Here is a 12512-nt window from a genome sequence, read left to right on the forward strand (position 1 = left end):
ATCTTGATGAACTTATTAAGGTAGTTTATGCTTTATTCATTCAAACTGTCTTTTCCATCTTCATTTTCTTTGGAAATTCTTGCCAATGTACTCAACTCGTAATATTCTGATGCAAAAACTACACACTTAATTATTGCATTGTGCCAAGACCATATTGAAAAAAAAATGCAGCAAAATAGAAAGGAAAAGAAATTTCAAGAGGTAACTTATGGAAGCTCATTTGGGACTTCCATGTCCATGAAATTACAACATTAGGTAGATGTCATTTATCTTGTTTGTTAATTTCCAATTTCTTTTCTTGGGGTTTGTAGGCTACTTTGGTTGATTCCTTTCTAGCAGATCTTGATGAACTCTCTGATGAAGACAAGTTTCAGGTTTGTAACGGCGTTTTACTTCTCCATGTAAATGAAGTAATAATTTTGTTGGTTGTATGTAAGTGAAGTCTTTAATTTGTTTGATTTAGTTTAGTGGCTTTAATTTGTTTTGTTAATTTGATGGCTTTAATGGTTGTAATGTTTTGCTTATTTCTTTTAGCCTCTCACTTTTAAAAAATTGTTTGTTTCATTTCCACCACTCAAGTCAGGTAAATGGATTGAGTTAAGTTACAAGACTCTGCACGAATTTCTCATAATACTTAGTTATCCAGATACAAAATTTAGGATACCTATATTATAGTGTACTTCAGGAAGCTAATGAAGCATTTAATTATTTATGTCTCTTTAGGAGTCTCACATGTAACTTAAGAATTGAGTAATTAGTCAGTTGACTTCCTTACTTGTTGATGATGCAAAAACTATACAACTTTTTCTTCTATTCCTTTCAATTTGTATTGAACAAATGGAGAATCTTACAAGGGTATTCTTTGTCACGTGCCACATAGGATAATGTTGGGCACTTCATTCCAGTAACAAGCTCTAGCCCTAAATTGTTGCAAGCCAGCAATGAATGGTACATTGATATATGTATGTTATGACACAAACCCCTTCAGTTGCCCAATCATCTGCATTCCACAAACTGGTATATATTCTCATTCATTGCTTGTTTGGAAAAGCTATTCCTTGAGTATCGTAGTTGCGCAAAACTCTGATTGAAGAGCAATTTGGCTAACTACATTTCAGGCTTTTTTTTTTAATCATGAACCTAAGTACTTGCTATAATCTTACTCTCTGTTTTAATAATCTGAGAGAATTGGTGCATAATTATTCATAGTTCATCTTTATTTGTGATGATTGCCTAATACAAACTCTTGAACTTTAAGGACTAGGAATTGTCTTAGCTTTTTTGTTGTAAGGACTAGGAATAAGGATATATTTGTGATATTGGCTTTCCATTTTTCACTCTTTGATGATTTGTTATTAATCAATTTTAGTGGTTATATATACTAAAACAAACTATTGAATTGCAATGATAGGTAATGCTCAATGTTGAAATTTTCTATAAGAGTTGTACTCTCTTGTCCTATCATGGATGCTTATATTCATGTTGTCTTTGTAGGTTCAACTGGAGTCGACAACTTCATGAGTTTTCTTTCAAAGAACATTTCCAGAGACGAACATTCTCGGTTGGTCGTTTATGCTTCTGCAGAAAATCTTGTTAGATGTATTCTAATGCTATTTAAAATATTTTTTGATTAAGGGCTAGGATTCCGTACATGTGGATTGTTGAAACTTGTATGGAGATGTACAAATATTATAAATTGTATTATAGTGTATATATATTAAAGTGTTGGCTATTTTTTTCTACATGGGTGTCAATATTATAAATTCAAAATTGTCATTCTCAGCTACATTATTGTCATTCAAATGGTTCGTGTAATGGTGGAGCGGCAAGGACAACAGGAAAAAACTGTAGTAAATTAGAGAAATGTGCAACAGGAAATAAATGACGTAATAAATGAATTTGTGACAGTTATTACTTGTTGTAAATTGGAGAACGATGACAGTTATTTAACAAAATAAATTGTCACGATTGCTCTATATGTGACAGGAATAAAATGTCGTCAATAGATAAACAATGACAATTTTTTTTTTAAAAGAACTGTCACGATTGCAATATATTTGACTGCAAAAAAATGTCGTCAATAGCAAAACAATGACATTTTTTTTTAAAAAAACTGTTGCGAATAACATATTCATGACAATTAAAAAATGTCACAATAAATGAATTCGTGACATTTATTTAATCGTCGTTAATACACAACTGATGATAGTTATTTGTTGTCATAAAATAAAATATGACAGATATTTGAAGTCGTTGAATGCTGATTAACGACATTTATTTCATGTCATAAAATAACCTATTGCGACAGTTTTTAAAAACTGTCGTCGAAGGACTTTCCATGACTCCCGCTTCTATGACTGAAAATAACTGTCGTGAAATTTGTTTACGACAGTAAATAACTGTCGTCGTAGACCACTTTTCTACTAGTGACTCTACCATAAGACGAGAAAGGAAATGAATTTGACATCTTGTAATATTATGTTTCCAGCTCTCAACTCAATTTTGTTTCCAGAATAATGTAGGCTAATATATTGAGTCAACGAACTGAGGCCACTCTCACTCATACAAATTAAAGAAAATTCTCTTGTGAACAGAAGTCCATCGTGTACTTAAGATTAAGACTAAGTCACCAAGGTCATCTATTGAAATATAGAAACTTAACTAATTAACATAGTTACATATAGTGGTTACTATTTCATATGGTCTGACTTTGTGCAAACTCATTGCATAAGATACCTCGATTCGCATGTCACCTACACGAACACATTGAATTATTGCATTTGTTTCAAATATAAAGTGAGTCATATCCATAATATTATAAAACTAAGTACTAGAATAAGGGTAAGTACCCAACCTCAAAATTTTATCACCATCCTCCTTTTATTTTAGATGTAGCTCATGATCCCATATGGTATTGTGCCATGTATATATAGGAGGGACATCACCTAAACTTGCATAGAGAAAGAGGAGTTTGAGAAATATGTAATCTTATAACAAGTAAGATATACAAGATTTATCTTTTTACACAATTGAATTTAAACTGAAAGTATATGAAATAAAATAGAATACATACAAAACTACACAAACCAAAATATCATTTTAACATACTGACCCTACCACTATATAAAAGCAATGTAATCTTTGATGTTTACCCAAGGTAAACTTTCATATATATAAAACAACTCATATTTGAATCTTTGAAATCCTATTCTAACTAAATCCAATAAAAAGAAAATTCCATTTTTTTTGGTTGTTGTTTATATTCCAACCTAGTTACACATTTTTTTGGCAATTGACTTGGTCAACCGAGTTTTATGGCTTCCATTACACCTATTCCATCTTAAAATATATAACAAAAATAAAATTAACTTTTAATCCCTAATTTTTGTGATTTTAACGGTTTAAGTCTCTTTTGATTCACATTAATTTTTTGTTTTGTTTTTTTTTATAAAAAAATTATGCATATTTCTTGCATCTTCATTTGCATATTTCTTAAGTATTAAACGTTGAATACTTCCTCAAATTTCATAAAAAAAAATAATTACTTTAATAACAATAAATATGTATATACATATATAAGAGTGGAAAAAAATAAAAATATATAGAGGTAGAAGTAAAAATTAATTATAGGCTTAATTTTGAAAAAACTTAATAAAATAAAAAAGTTGGTATTTAATCCATATACTAACATATGCATGTAGTTTAGTATGTGAATAGTTATATGTATGCTTCTAAATCTATAACAATTTAATCAATATATAATTGTAAAATTTGTTATATGGTAAAATTTGTTATATTGTAAAATTTGTTATATCAAAATTAGAGGATTAATTTTTATTATTTAACAATTTAAACTTTCCTAAACAATAAGTCGAGGGTAGGGTGAAAATATGCAAAAACAAAATTGTTATATATATATTAGTTTAGAAACAAAAACAATTATAGTTCAAAGATTAAGAGTACATGGATTAAATGGTTATATATAAAAAGTGAAGGGACTAACTAACTATTTAGCAAAAGTGTAGAATTCTCAACCTGAAAAAATTAAGTTGGCAATAAAATTTGCTATTTTTAAGCCTACACACAGATAGGTGGCTTGTAAATATATCCTTTTCCCCAAATTGCATCTTTCTATATTTTATAAACCAAAACAAAAAACCAACACCAAAAAGAAAGAACATAAAAAACATAACAAAAAAACGGTAAGAAGTACCATATTCTTGCATTGTTTGATCTTGTTATTGGATCTACGATTTTAGAATCAACATGGCGGAGTTGCAAAGGTCCGCCGTGTCGTTCCGGCGACAGGGTTCCTCCGGCTTGGTGTGGGACGACAGATTCTTGAGCGGCGAATTGAAACCGACCACGAAGCGCCTCCATGAAGACCAACACAACGTTGTTTTTCTTTCCGGTGAGTTGAGGCCTTCTCGAAGCGTCAGATCCGGCGGTGCCCCTACATTTGAACGACACCGATCTTCTGCCGCATATAAAATGGACACAATATCACCGTCGCCGTCGCCGTCGCCGAGCAGGGGAGATCCATCCTCACCAAAGTTCGCCGGCTGTGGATTCTGCGGCGTGTTTGGTCGCCCCGTCGGCGGAAATCGCCAACACAAATCTAACAAGCGTCGATCGGAGTAATTCTATTTTTATTAATTTTCTTCCAATTTTTCTTTTTGTTTTTTTGTTTTTGTTTTTCAACAATCGGAATTATGGAATGTTTATTTGGAAAAGAAGAAATTACCGGAAGAAACAAAATGGAATTGAATCTGAAAATGAAATGAAAAATCCAAATTTGTTTTGTTTTCTTTTTTTTTTCTCCATAATTTACATATAGTTTTTGCAGGAACAATTATAGCAGCATACAAGTTAAAAACTATTTACAAATTATAAAATAAAACTCAAATGTGTTAAAAGAAAATCTAATCATTTTACTATAGATATTTTCAATTTATTTGCTATATTTTGAAAATGTTCATTTTTATAATATATTTATTTGTTAATTGTTTTAAATGGTAAACTAATGTATTTTTAGATAAAGCTAAGCATTTTTTTTTATTCATGTTTTAATTCTTTTGGAAAAAACTAAAGAAATGTTTCTTTAAGAAAAATGTTCAATTAAATATAATTAATTCTCTACTTTGAGTCTTCATTTAAATGGATAAATTGATAACTTTTGTTGCAGTATTTTACATTTTTACATTTCATATTTTATATTTTGTTATATGCTTCATTTACTTAATTCTATGTATCGAAGAATGTCATAAACCTTATGATCAATGAAATAGCCTTCATTTCTATCTTCAATTTGTCAGTTTGAATCTTCATTAAACACTAATTAATTATTTTTATAATCTATAATTTTAAATTTAAGCTCATAAATACTAGTTTTATACGTGTGTTTTAGTTGCTATCTAATTAGTTTTTCAAAACAATTTTACAATCAAATTTGAAAAATGGAAAATGCTTACCAAAGTTAAACGAGCCTTGAAAGTTATAAAGTTGCCTTTACTACATTTATTCAAGTTTGGCATAGTAAACAAATGAATTGGATTCATCAAGTTTTTTTAACGATTGAGATAACCATTCACCTTTGTTGTATATATTAAATATTAATAGTGAACTGATAATAATAAGAAAAATATAAATAAAAAGAGAGATTATTTTACCTAAAATCAAGACTCTTAAAACCCTTCTTTGATTACTAATTTTGATTTTTAGATTCTTAAATTGTGTCAAAAGGAGAATAATATCAATTACCAACAACCTCAAGATAATAGATTTGATATCCACCACCCACTTTTTAGTTTTTAAAAACCAAGCTAAAAGTTTGAAACTTGAAAAAAACAATTTAAAGAAAAATATGAATTTTTGTTTTGAAGTTATGCATCTTCTAATATGAATTATAAACAAATTTAATAATACATAATGGTTTTTTAATAGGAAAATTTTCAAAATAAACAAACTATTTACGCATATTTGTATTTTTGTATTATTCTTGAAAAAAAAAACTCTTTTTAATATTTATATAATACCAATTAGTATTCACTAGTTATAGTTTCAAATATTCTGCAACAATCAATAGAAAGCTATGATACCAATTAATATATAATACCAAATGTAGTTATGACTTCTTTCATTACAGACAAAACTTGAGCAACATAATTATATGATGATCAGTTTTACTTTTAGAGTTATCCACCTATTTGTGTTCTGTGTTAAATTCACCTGTTTTTCAAAATTTTTAAAAAAATTAGCAAATTTATTGGATAAAAAATCTCATAAAAAGCTATGATATAATAAATTTGTAGGTTGGATTTTATTTTAGTGGATTCTAGCTAGCGGGCATATAATATATATATATATACGATATTCCTAGTCATGTTTGTTTAGTTCATCTCAACACTAACCATGCATATATTAGGAGAAGTCTATTATAAAAATCTCTCTCAAATTTGAAATTTGTAATGTTTCAAAAATCTATTTGAGATTTGAAAGGTTTCAAAACTATTTTTAAATTTAAAAACAAAACCCTAAAAATATTAAAATATTAGTTTCTGATAGAAATAACTAAAATTTTATTTAAAAAGGTTTCAAAAATATTATTTAACAAAATTTCAAAAATATCAATATTGTTGGTATTTGAGCATTAAAAGATTAAAAGTTATTGGTTGTGACAAAAATAACTTTAAAAATTGAAAAGAATAGTTAAAAATGTTTGTGAGTAATTTGTTTGAAGTTTTTTCTTAAGTTCGAACATAAGCAATTTTAAAAGAAATTATATAAATATCTTCATTTTTTTCTTAGATATACTTTCATATTTCTTTTAATTTTAAAACTTTTAGTTTATATATCAAATAAACTTTATTTCATATAATGAATTTGCCAAATGAGAGAAAAAATTATGTATATACTACAAGGAAATTGCAAGAATTCACCCTATCAAAAAATATTAAACAAATTCTTGTTCTAGTCCCTAAAATTTTCCATCTTTTCCCAACTTTCAAAATGCTTCCTACGAGATATATTCCAATCACATATAGCAGAAATGACCGATGAGTATTGGATAAATGAATATTAATTGATAAAATAATTTACAAAATACTAAATAGTTGGCTACGTTTTGGAAGCTCGATGACTAAAATGGATGTTTTGAAAGTTCTAAGGCTAAAATGGAATTTAAATCAACATAATAGTAAGTTCAAGATCAAAGACAAGCTAAATAATAAAATGTTGCGACCAGAAAACAATCTAATCATAATTAGAAACATGGATGTATGTATTTGTACACCAAATCATAAAAAATAACTCCAGATTTCGATCTAGAGACAATTAAAAACTTGAACAAATTTGATAATTAAAGAAACAAGGAGATGGCCATATGATGACCCCTTGTGCATAGACTTTTTACATTACATCCTCAATTCCTAGGATCAAAACAAACATAAATATTAAAGACTTAAGAAGCACATACAGTCAAGTTTGGCTAGTGTATCAATAAACAATATGTATGGAACACTCGGAGAACACGTGTTGAACACTAGTTAGTACAGTAGATGTGTTAGACAACAAGTATTCCAATGCAATAAAGGTCAAGATTGGTCACACACACATATTAAACTCTTGGCTTTGAATAAGTTTTGAGTGAAGGACAAGCTTATTTTTAAGCATATAAATACATAAACTTATTGACTTTGAATTTCTATATAAATATGATACATACTTTTTAAATTATATATATTAAAACTGTGTTCTAGCACTATCCTATATTTTTTAGAAAAAAATGACACGTCACCATGTCTATGATTTATTGACCCATGTCTAGAATTCGTATACGTGCTTGTTTGTTGAGAACTTCACGTCTTCATTAGATGGGAGGATAGCCATATTATAGTGGTTGTATATGTAATATAGAGAACCAAACCTAGTACTCGAGATTTGTATAATAACAGAGAACTTTCATTTCCACCGGCTGACTTGACTATCAGGGATAGAGTTTTAGGTGGTGGTTGAGCGTGAGCTGATATGCAAACATCATACCCTTCAAATAAAGCTCCAGGACATGCTTTTGCCCTGAGAACTGCAGCTTTTAGGCTGGCTCGATACTTCGATATGTAGTCATCATCATTTAGTATGTAAGGCAACTCGTCTGCAGATCAATAAGGAATTAATCAATCACAAAAATTAGGTAGGATGAAAAACATAAGTGGAAGAAAATACATTACGCTTTGATACTAGCAAGCCATTCGAACTTACCAACAAATCTGCCTTCCCGGTAGCTTTCCTTTAACCAACTGGAGGAGAAAATCCAAGCTCTGAGTAATTTGCAATTAACTTGCAATTTTAGTAACAAGATATAGTAAAAATTATGAGCAAGAGCACACTGACACGCTTGAAGCCACATGGTAATGCATATGCTCGATAATCATTGAGAACATTAACAGGAGAAAATAAAGTTAAGAACAGTAGCTTGAAGAACAAAAAACATTCTACAACATAAAATCTTCAAAAACACATTGCTTAAAATCAAGTTTACTAATATAAAAGGTAAGATATTACGTTCCACTCTCCACACTACTGAAGTTCAACATTTCACATGAAAGAAATGAAATACTACTCTCAAATATAACTGAAAAAAGCATAAATGGGTAAAGAAAAAGCATAGAGAAATGCAAAAGAATCCTTGGCTTTGATATATTGAAAGGTAAAGAATATCAACCATAGATGCTCGGGAGAAGAACTCCTACAAATACACACTTAACGCAGATTATCATTCGCTAACATGAGACCTTCTAGAGGAATTCTGTTAGGATACTTCCTAACAAGAACAAGATCTTAATTTATTATAATGAACTATAAGAAAATACAAGATAAAACCAAGTATAAGGCACTTGGAACCTCCCTCTTGAGTACTCTCACCCAAGCCCTAGATCACTCCCCAGAATTCTCCCCTCACTTACCCTCCCTCCATTTATAATAAGATGTAACCACACTTACATAATAACTACTAGTAACTTTCTAAATATCTAATTACCCTTATACCCCTAACCTTATACTAATCTAGGTATCTAACATTACCCGATCCTTCAAAACACCTTGTCCTCAAGGTGTGCTTACAAACATGATCAAGGCCCCTTTCTCTTTTTTTTTTTCTCTTTTTAATTGCAAACAATCCCCAACATTCTGCTCTTCAATGTTGAAAAAGAAATCCTCCCCTTCGGCTTTGAAAAACTCTCGATTCCAATAAGGTCCATTGACTTCAGCCCACAAAGCAGCCCAATGTACTTGAATTTTCCTTTTCCAAAACACATTGTCTTAGTTAACCCTTTGCATATCACCAACAAGTGTTTAATTTTCAAACTCTTCATCTCTAGTGGGCTAGGCCATAATCAAAGTGTTGCGTCAAGACCAAAATCATACTGCCGCCGGTTTCATTCCTAGGACCCACCTACATACACGTTTTTCTTCCCTCCTATTTTTGGAACTCTCCACCCACTTCATCTACAAAATGATGTGCCCCCAATGTTTTATTTAGAATAAGTTGAAGCTCATTTAGAGTAAGTTGAAGCCCACTTGAAATAGTAAAACCCAAGATTGTTACTTTTGTCCTAATCCTCTTGCCTACCAATTTCTACCACGTCATTGGCACCATCATGTGTGCAGCAACTTCTTCCTCGTCACGTGATTCACCCCTATTCCAGACCACCTTCTCGAGCCTCTGTAGACCGGTAACTGTCGGCTTCTTCTTTCTCCATTGCAACCAGGCATTTTGTGTTTCTTTGAGCAACAAATTTTTCTTCACTCGAGTCTTCATTTCGACCTCCTCTATAGTTTCTTCTTGGTCACTCTTTGCCATCCTCTTCACCTTCGTTGTATAACCGTTGCAATCGGGTTTTCCTCGATTCTTCTATGGATTCAGCAACTTCTTGGAATCCATCGATTTATGGACCTGAAGATTCCAATCCGTTCTAAATAAACACAATCCAGATCAGTGCCACTGAACACAGGCATTTCAACCTTATTGAATTTGCTATGATCGTTCGAGTTTTCATCCTTTTCAAACTTGTTTGTTTTACCTTCTACCTTGATTTCCTTCAATGTCTTACCTCCACCTTCGATGATACTCTCAATCGTTGGTCCTTTGCTCGACGATCCTTCCATTCTTCCGGAGATTGTCGAATTATCCTTCTGCTATTCCTTCGATGCATTTAGCAACCGTTCTTGTTTTTCCAACTAGATGACCAGTCTTTCGATGCTTTTTGGCAAGCATAACAAGTTTTCTTCAATTGCCAGCAACTTGTGTAACTCCACTTGTATCCCCGAGATTTCCTTATCAGAGGTCTCCAACTTCTCTTCGATCCGTTTTTGTGCTACTCTATCGTTCTCCCAAGTAAAAACACTCTGATACCAATTTGTTAAGATACTGTAAATATACGGCAAGTGTATCTTACTTTATTGAATTACCTCAATGAATTACAGTATAGAGAATAAAAAATCACTCACATCTACTTCCTAAAGGCACACTCCAGTGAGGATCACAACAAAGAACAAGAAAAACTAAGAACAAACCGCAACCATGAAAATGACCAAAACAAACAATAAAAAGAACTTGACTTGGACCCTCTACTTCTCCCGAGCACGAAAGACGGCAGCCTCTACTTCTTTGGAATATTTTGTCCCCTTTCTCCCTCCTCTTTCCTCCCTTTTATTTTGCTTTACTAACAAACTAATGGGAAAGATCTCCTCCGATATTCTCTCCTCCTATAATCTCTCCTATATTCTCGTGTGGGTCAATATTACCCTTTTTAATTCTTCTACTGTATTTAAATAATATTGGAGACATATACTTCCTAACAAGAACAAGATCTGAATTTATTATAATGTAACTATAAGAAAATACAAGATAAAACCAAGTATAAAGCACTTGGAACCCTCCCTCTTGAGTACTCTCACCCAAGCCTTATATCACTCCCCAGAATTCTCCCCACTTACCCTCCCTCCATTTATAATAACATGTAACCACCCTAGTTACCACACTTACATAATAACTACTAGTAACCACACTTACACAATAACTACTAGTAACTTCCTAAATATCTAATTACCCTTATACCCCAACCCTATACTAATCTAGGTATCTAACAAATTCCATAACATAATGTATTAGGGGAAGAAGGAAATCGAGGATAAAAACACTAGCTAGCCAACAAATATCTTTCATTAGTGAGCTTGAGCCATTTTACACGTAAAATGGGAAAAGTAAGCCTGAAACCCAAATTAGCCTAATGGTTGTCTTAACAACCACTACCCACCATCACGATAGAAACAACTGAAAAGGAAAGAGCATGATACAATCCAACTCAAACATAAGAATTGATTTTGATGTTTAACTAAAAGTAAACAGGCAGTAGAATAAGAAACTATGCCCTTTTAGATCTAGAAGGTTCACAACAATTTCCAGCCTAAGCACAACTACGAGGCAATGGAAGAATAACGGCAAAGGCCTTGTGTGCATGGAATCGCTAACTTTGGTGCAAATGAGATGATTATCGGTATTCAAAGGCCAAAAGGACACATAGAAGAGTGTTCGTCTAAGGTTGCAAGACTAACCCTGAAAAGAGAGCAATACAAAAATTTAGAGTTTTCCGCACTTTTCCTGTAATGACATGAGTGCTTGTACTCCCATCAGCAGTGAGAGAACCACCAAGCTCCTCAATCATCTAAATCAGAAAACAACTGCACATTAGAGCAGTCACAATTTGGAATAAATAGAACTTTTTATTGTTAGAATCTTAGAATATTTATGAAAAGTTTATGGGAATATTTTTCTTAATTCCTAAATATTTTCCTTTTTTATTCCTCTGTATATTCTATTTATTCTCCCTTGTACCTATTGTATTTTTCATCAGAAAATAATAAGAAGAAAAATATAGTGGTTTTTCTCCTGGTACACAGGTTTCCACGTAAAGTTGTGTGTTTGTTTGTCTCCCTTTCAATATGGTATCCGAGCAGGTGGTCCAAGAAGGTCTTGTGTTCAAGCCTCGCATTGTCGTTTCCTCCCCAATTAAAATCCATTTCCAGTTGTTGGGCCTTTCAAATATTTCAAGCCCACAAGTGAGGAGAGTGTTGGTGATATATAATTGAATTTTCTTTCTTTTTTTAAAAAAGGATACGTGTCTCACTATTATTAATATAAAGAAAGAGACAAAGCTCCATGTACATGATGATTATACAAAGAGCAAAAGGGGAGAGGGAAGATCAACAGGCGCATCCGGGCATCTCTGTAACGACCCAACTTTTCTGGGTAAGTCGAGGTCGTTAATTTTTGACAAAAGACTTTGGTTGATACAAATTGAAACATAAGTCAATTTAAAAACAAAACATGTCAGGCCTGATTTTCAAATATTCAAGAAAAAATTAACAATAACACTATTTACAAATAAAAGTTTGTAAACTAAGTTTTAGTACATCTTAAACCTTAAAAGAAATCATAAGCGGAAGCAAAATAACAC

The 12512-nt window shown here is 31.5% G+C and overlaps 2 protein-coding genes across 2 annotated transcripts; one reads left to right on the forward strand and one right to left on the reverse strand.

The window, feature by feature from the left end:
• Nucleotides 1-4266: 4266 nt before the first annotated feature.
• LOC101223226 (uncharacterized protein At1g15400) lies at nt 4267-4641 on the forward strand. The gene has a single exon (XM_004151559.1). It carries the CDS (start codon nt 4267-4269, stop codon nt 4639-4641), a length of 375 nt encoding a protein of 124 aa, XP_004151607.1.
• Nucleotides 4642-7481: 2840 nt separating this feature from the next.
• Nucleotides 7482-8508, reverse strand: LOC116401705 (mediator of DNA damage checkpoint protein 1-like). The gene is made up of 2 exons (XM_031880143.1): nt 8257-8508; nt 7482-8149 (listed from the first exon to the last, which is right to left on the reverse strand). Exons 1-2 carry the CDS (start codon nt 8402-8404, stop codon nt 7857-7859), a joined length of 441 nt encoding a protein of 146 aa, XP_031736003.1. The 5' UTR covers nt 8405-8508; the 3' UTR covers nt 7482-7856.
• Nucleotides 8509-12512: the final 4004 nt, after the last annotated feature.

The sequence above is a fragment of the Cucumis sativus genome, chromosome 1 (assembly GCF_000004075.3).
Source record: "Cucumis sativus cultivar 9930 chromosome 1, Cucumber_9930_V3, whole genome shotgun sequence".
NCBI lineage: Eukaryota > Viridiplantae > Streptophyta > Magnoliopsida > Cucurbitales > Cucurbitaceae > Cucumis > Cucumis sativus.

Coding starts and splice junctions, on each gene's coding strand:
- LOC116401705 (XM_031880143.1), bottom strand. CDS start 8,404: ATGTGGCTTCAAGCGTGTCAGTGTGCTCTTGCTCATAATTTTTACTAT. Junction 8,150..8,256: donor CCGGGAAGGCAGATTTGTTG/GTAAGTTCGAAT, acceptor ATTGATCTGCAG/ACGAGTTGCCTTACATACTA.
- LOC101223226 (XM_004151559.1), top strand. CDS start 4,267: ATGGCGGAGTTGCAAAGGTCCGCCGTGTCGTTCCGGCGACAGGGTTCC.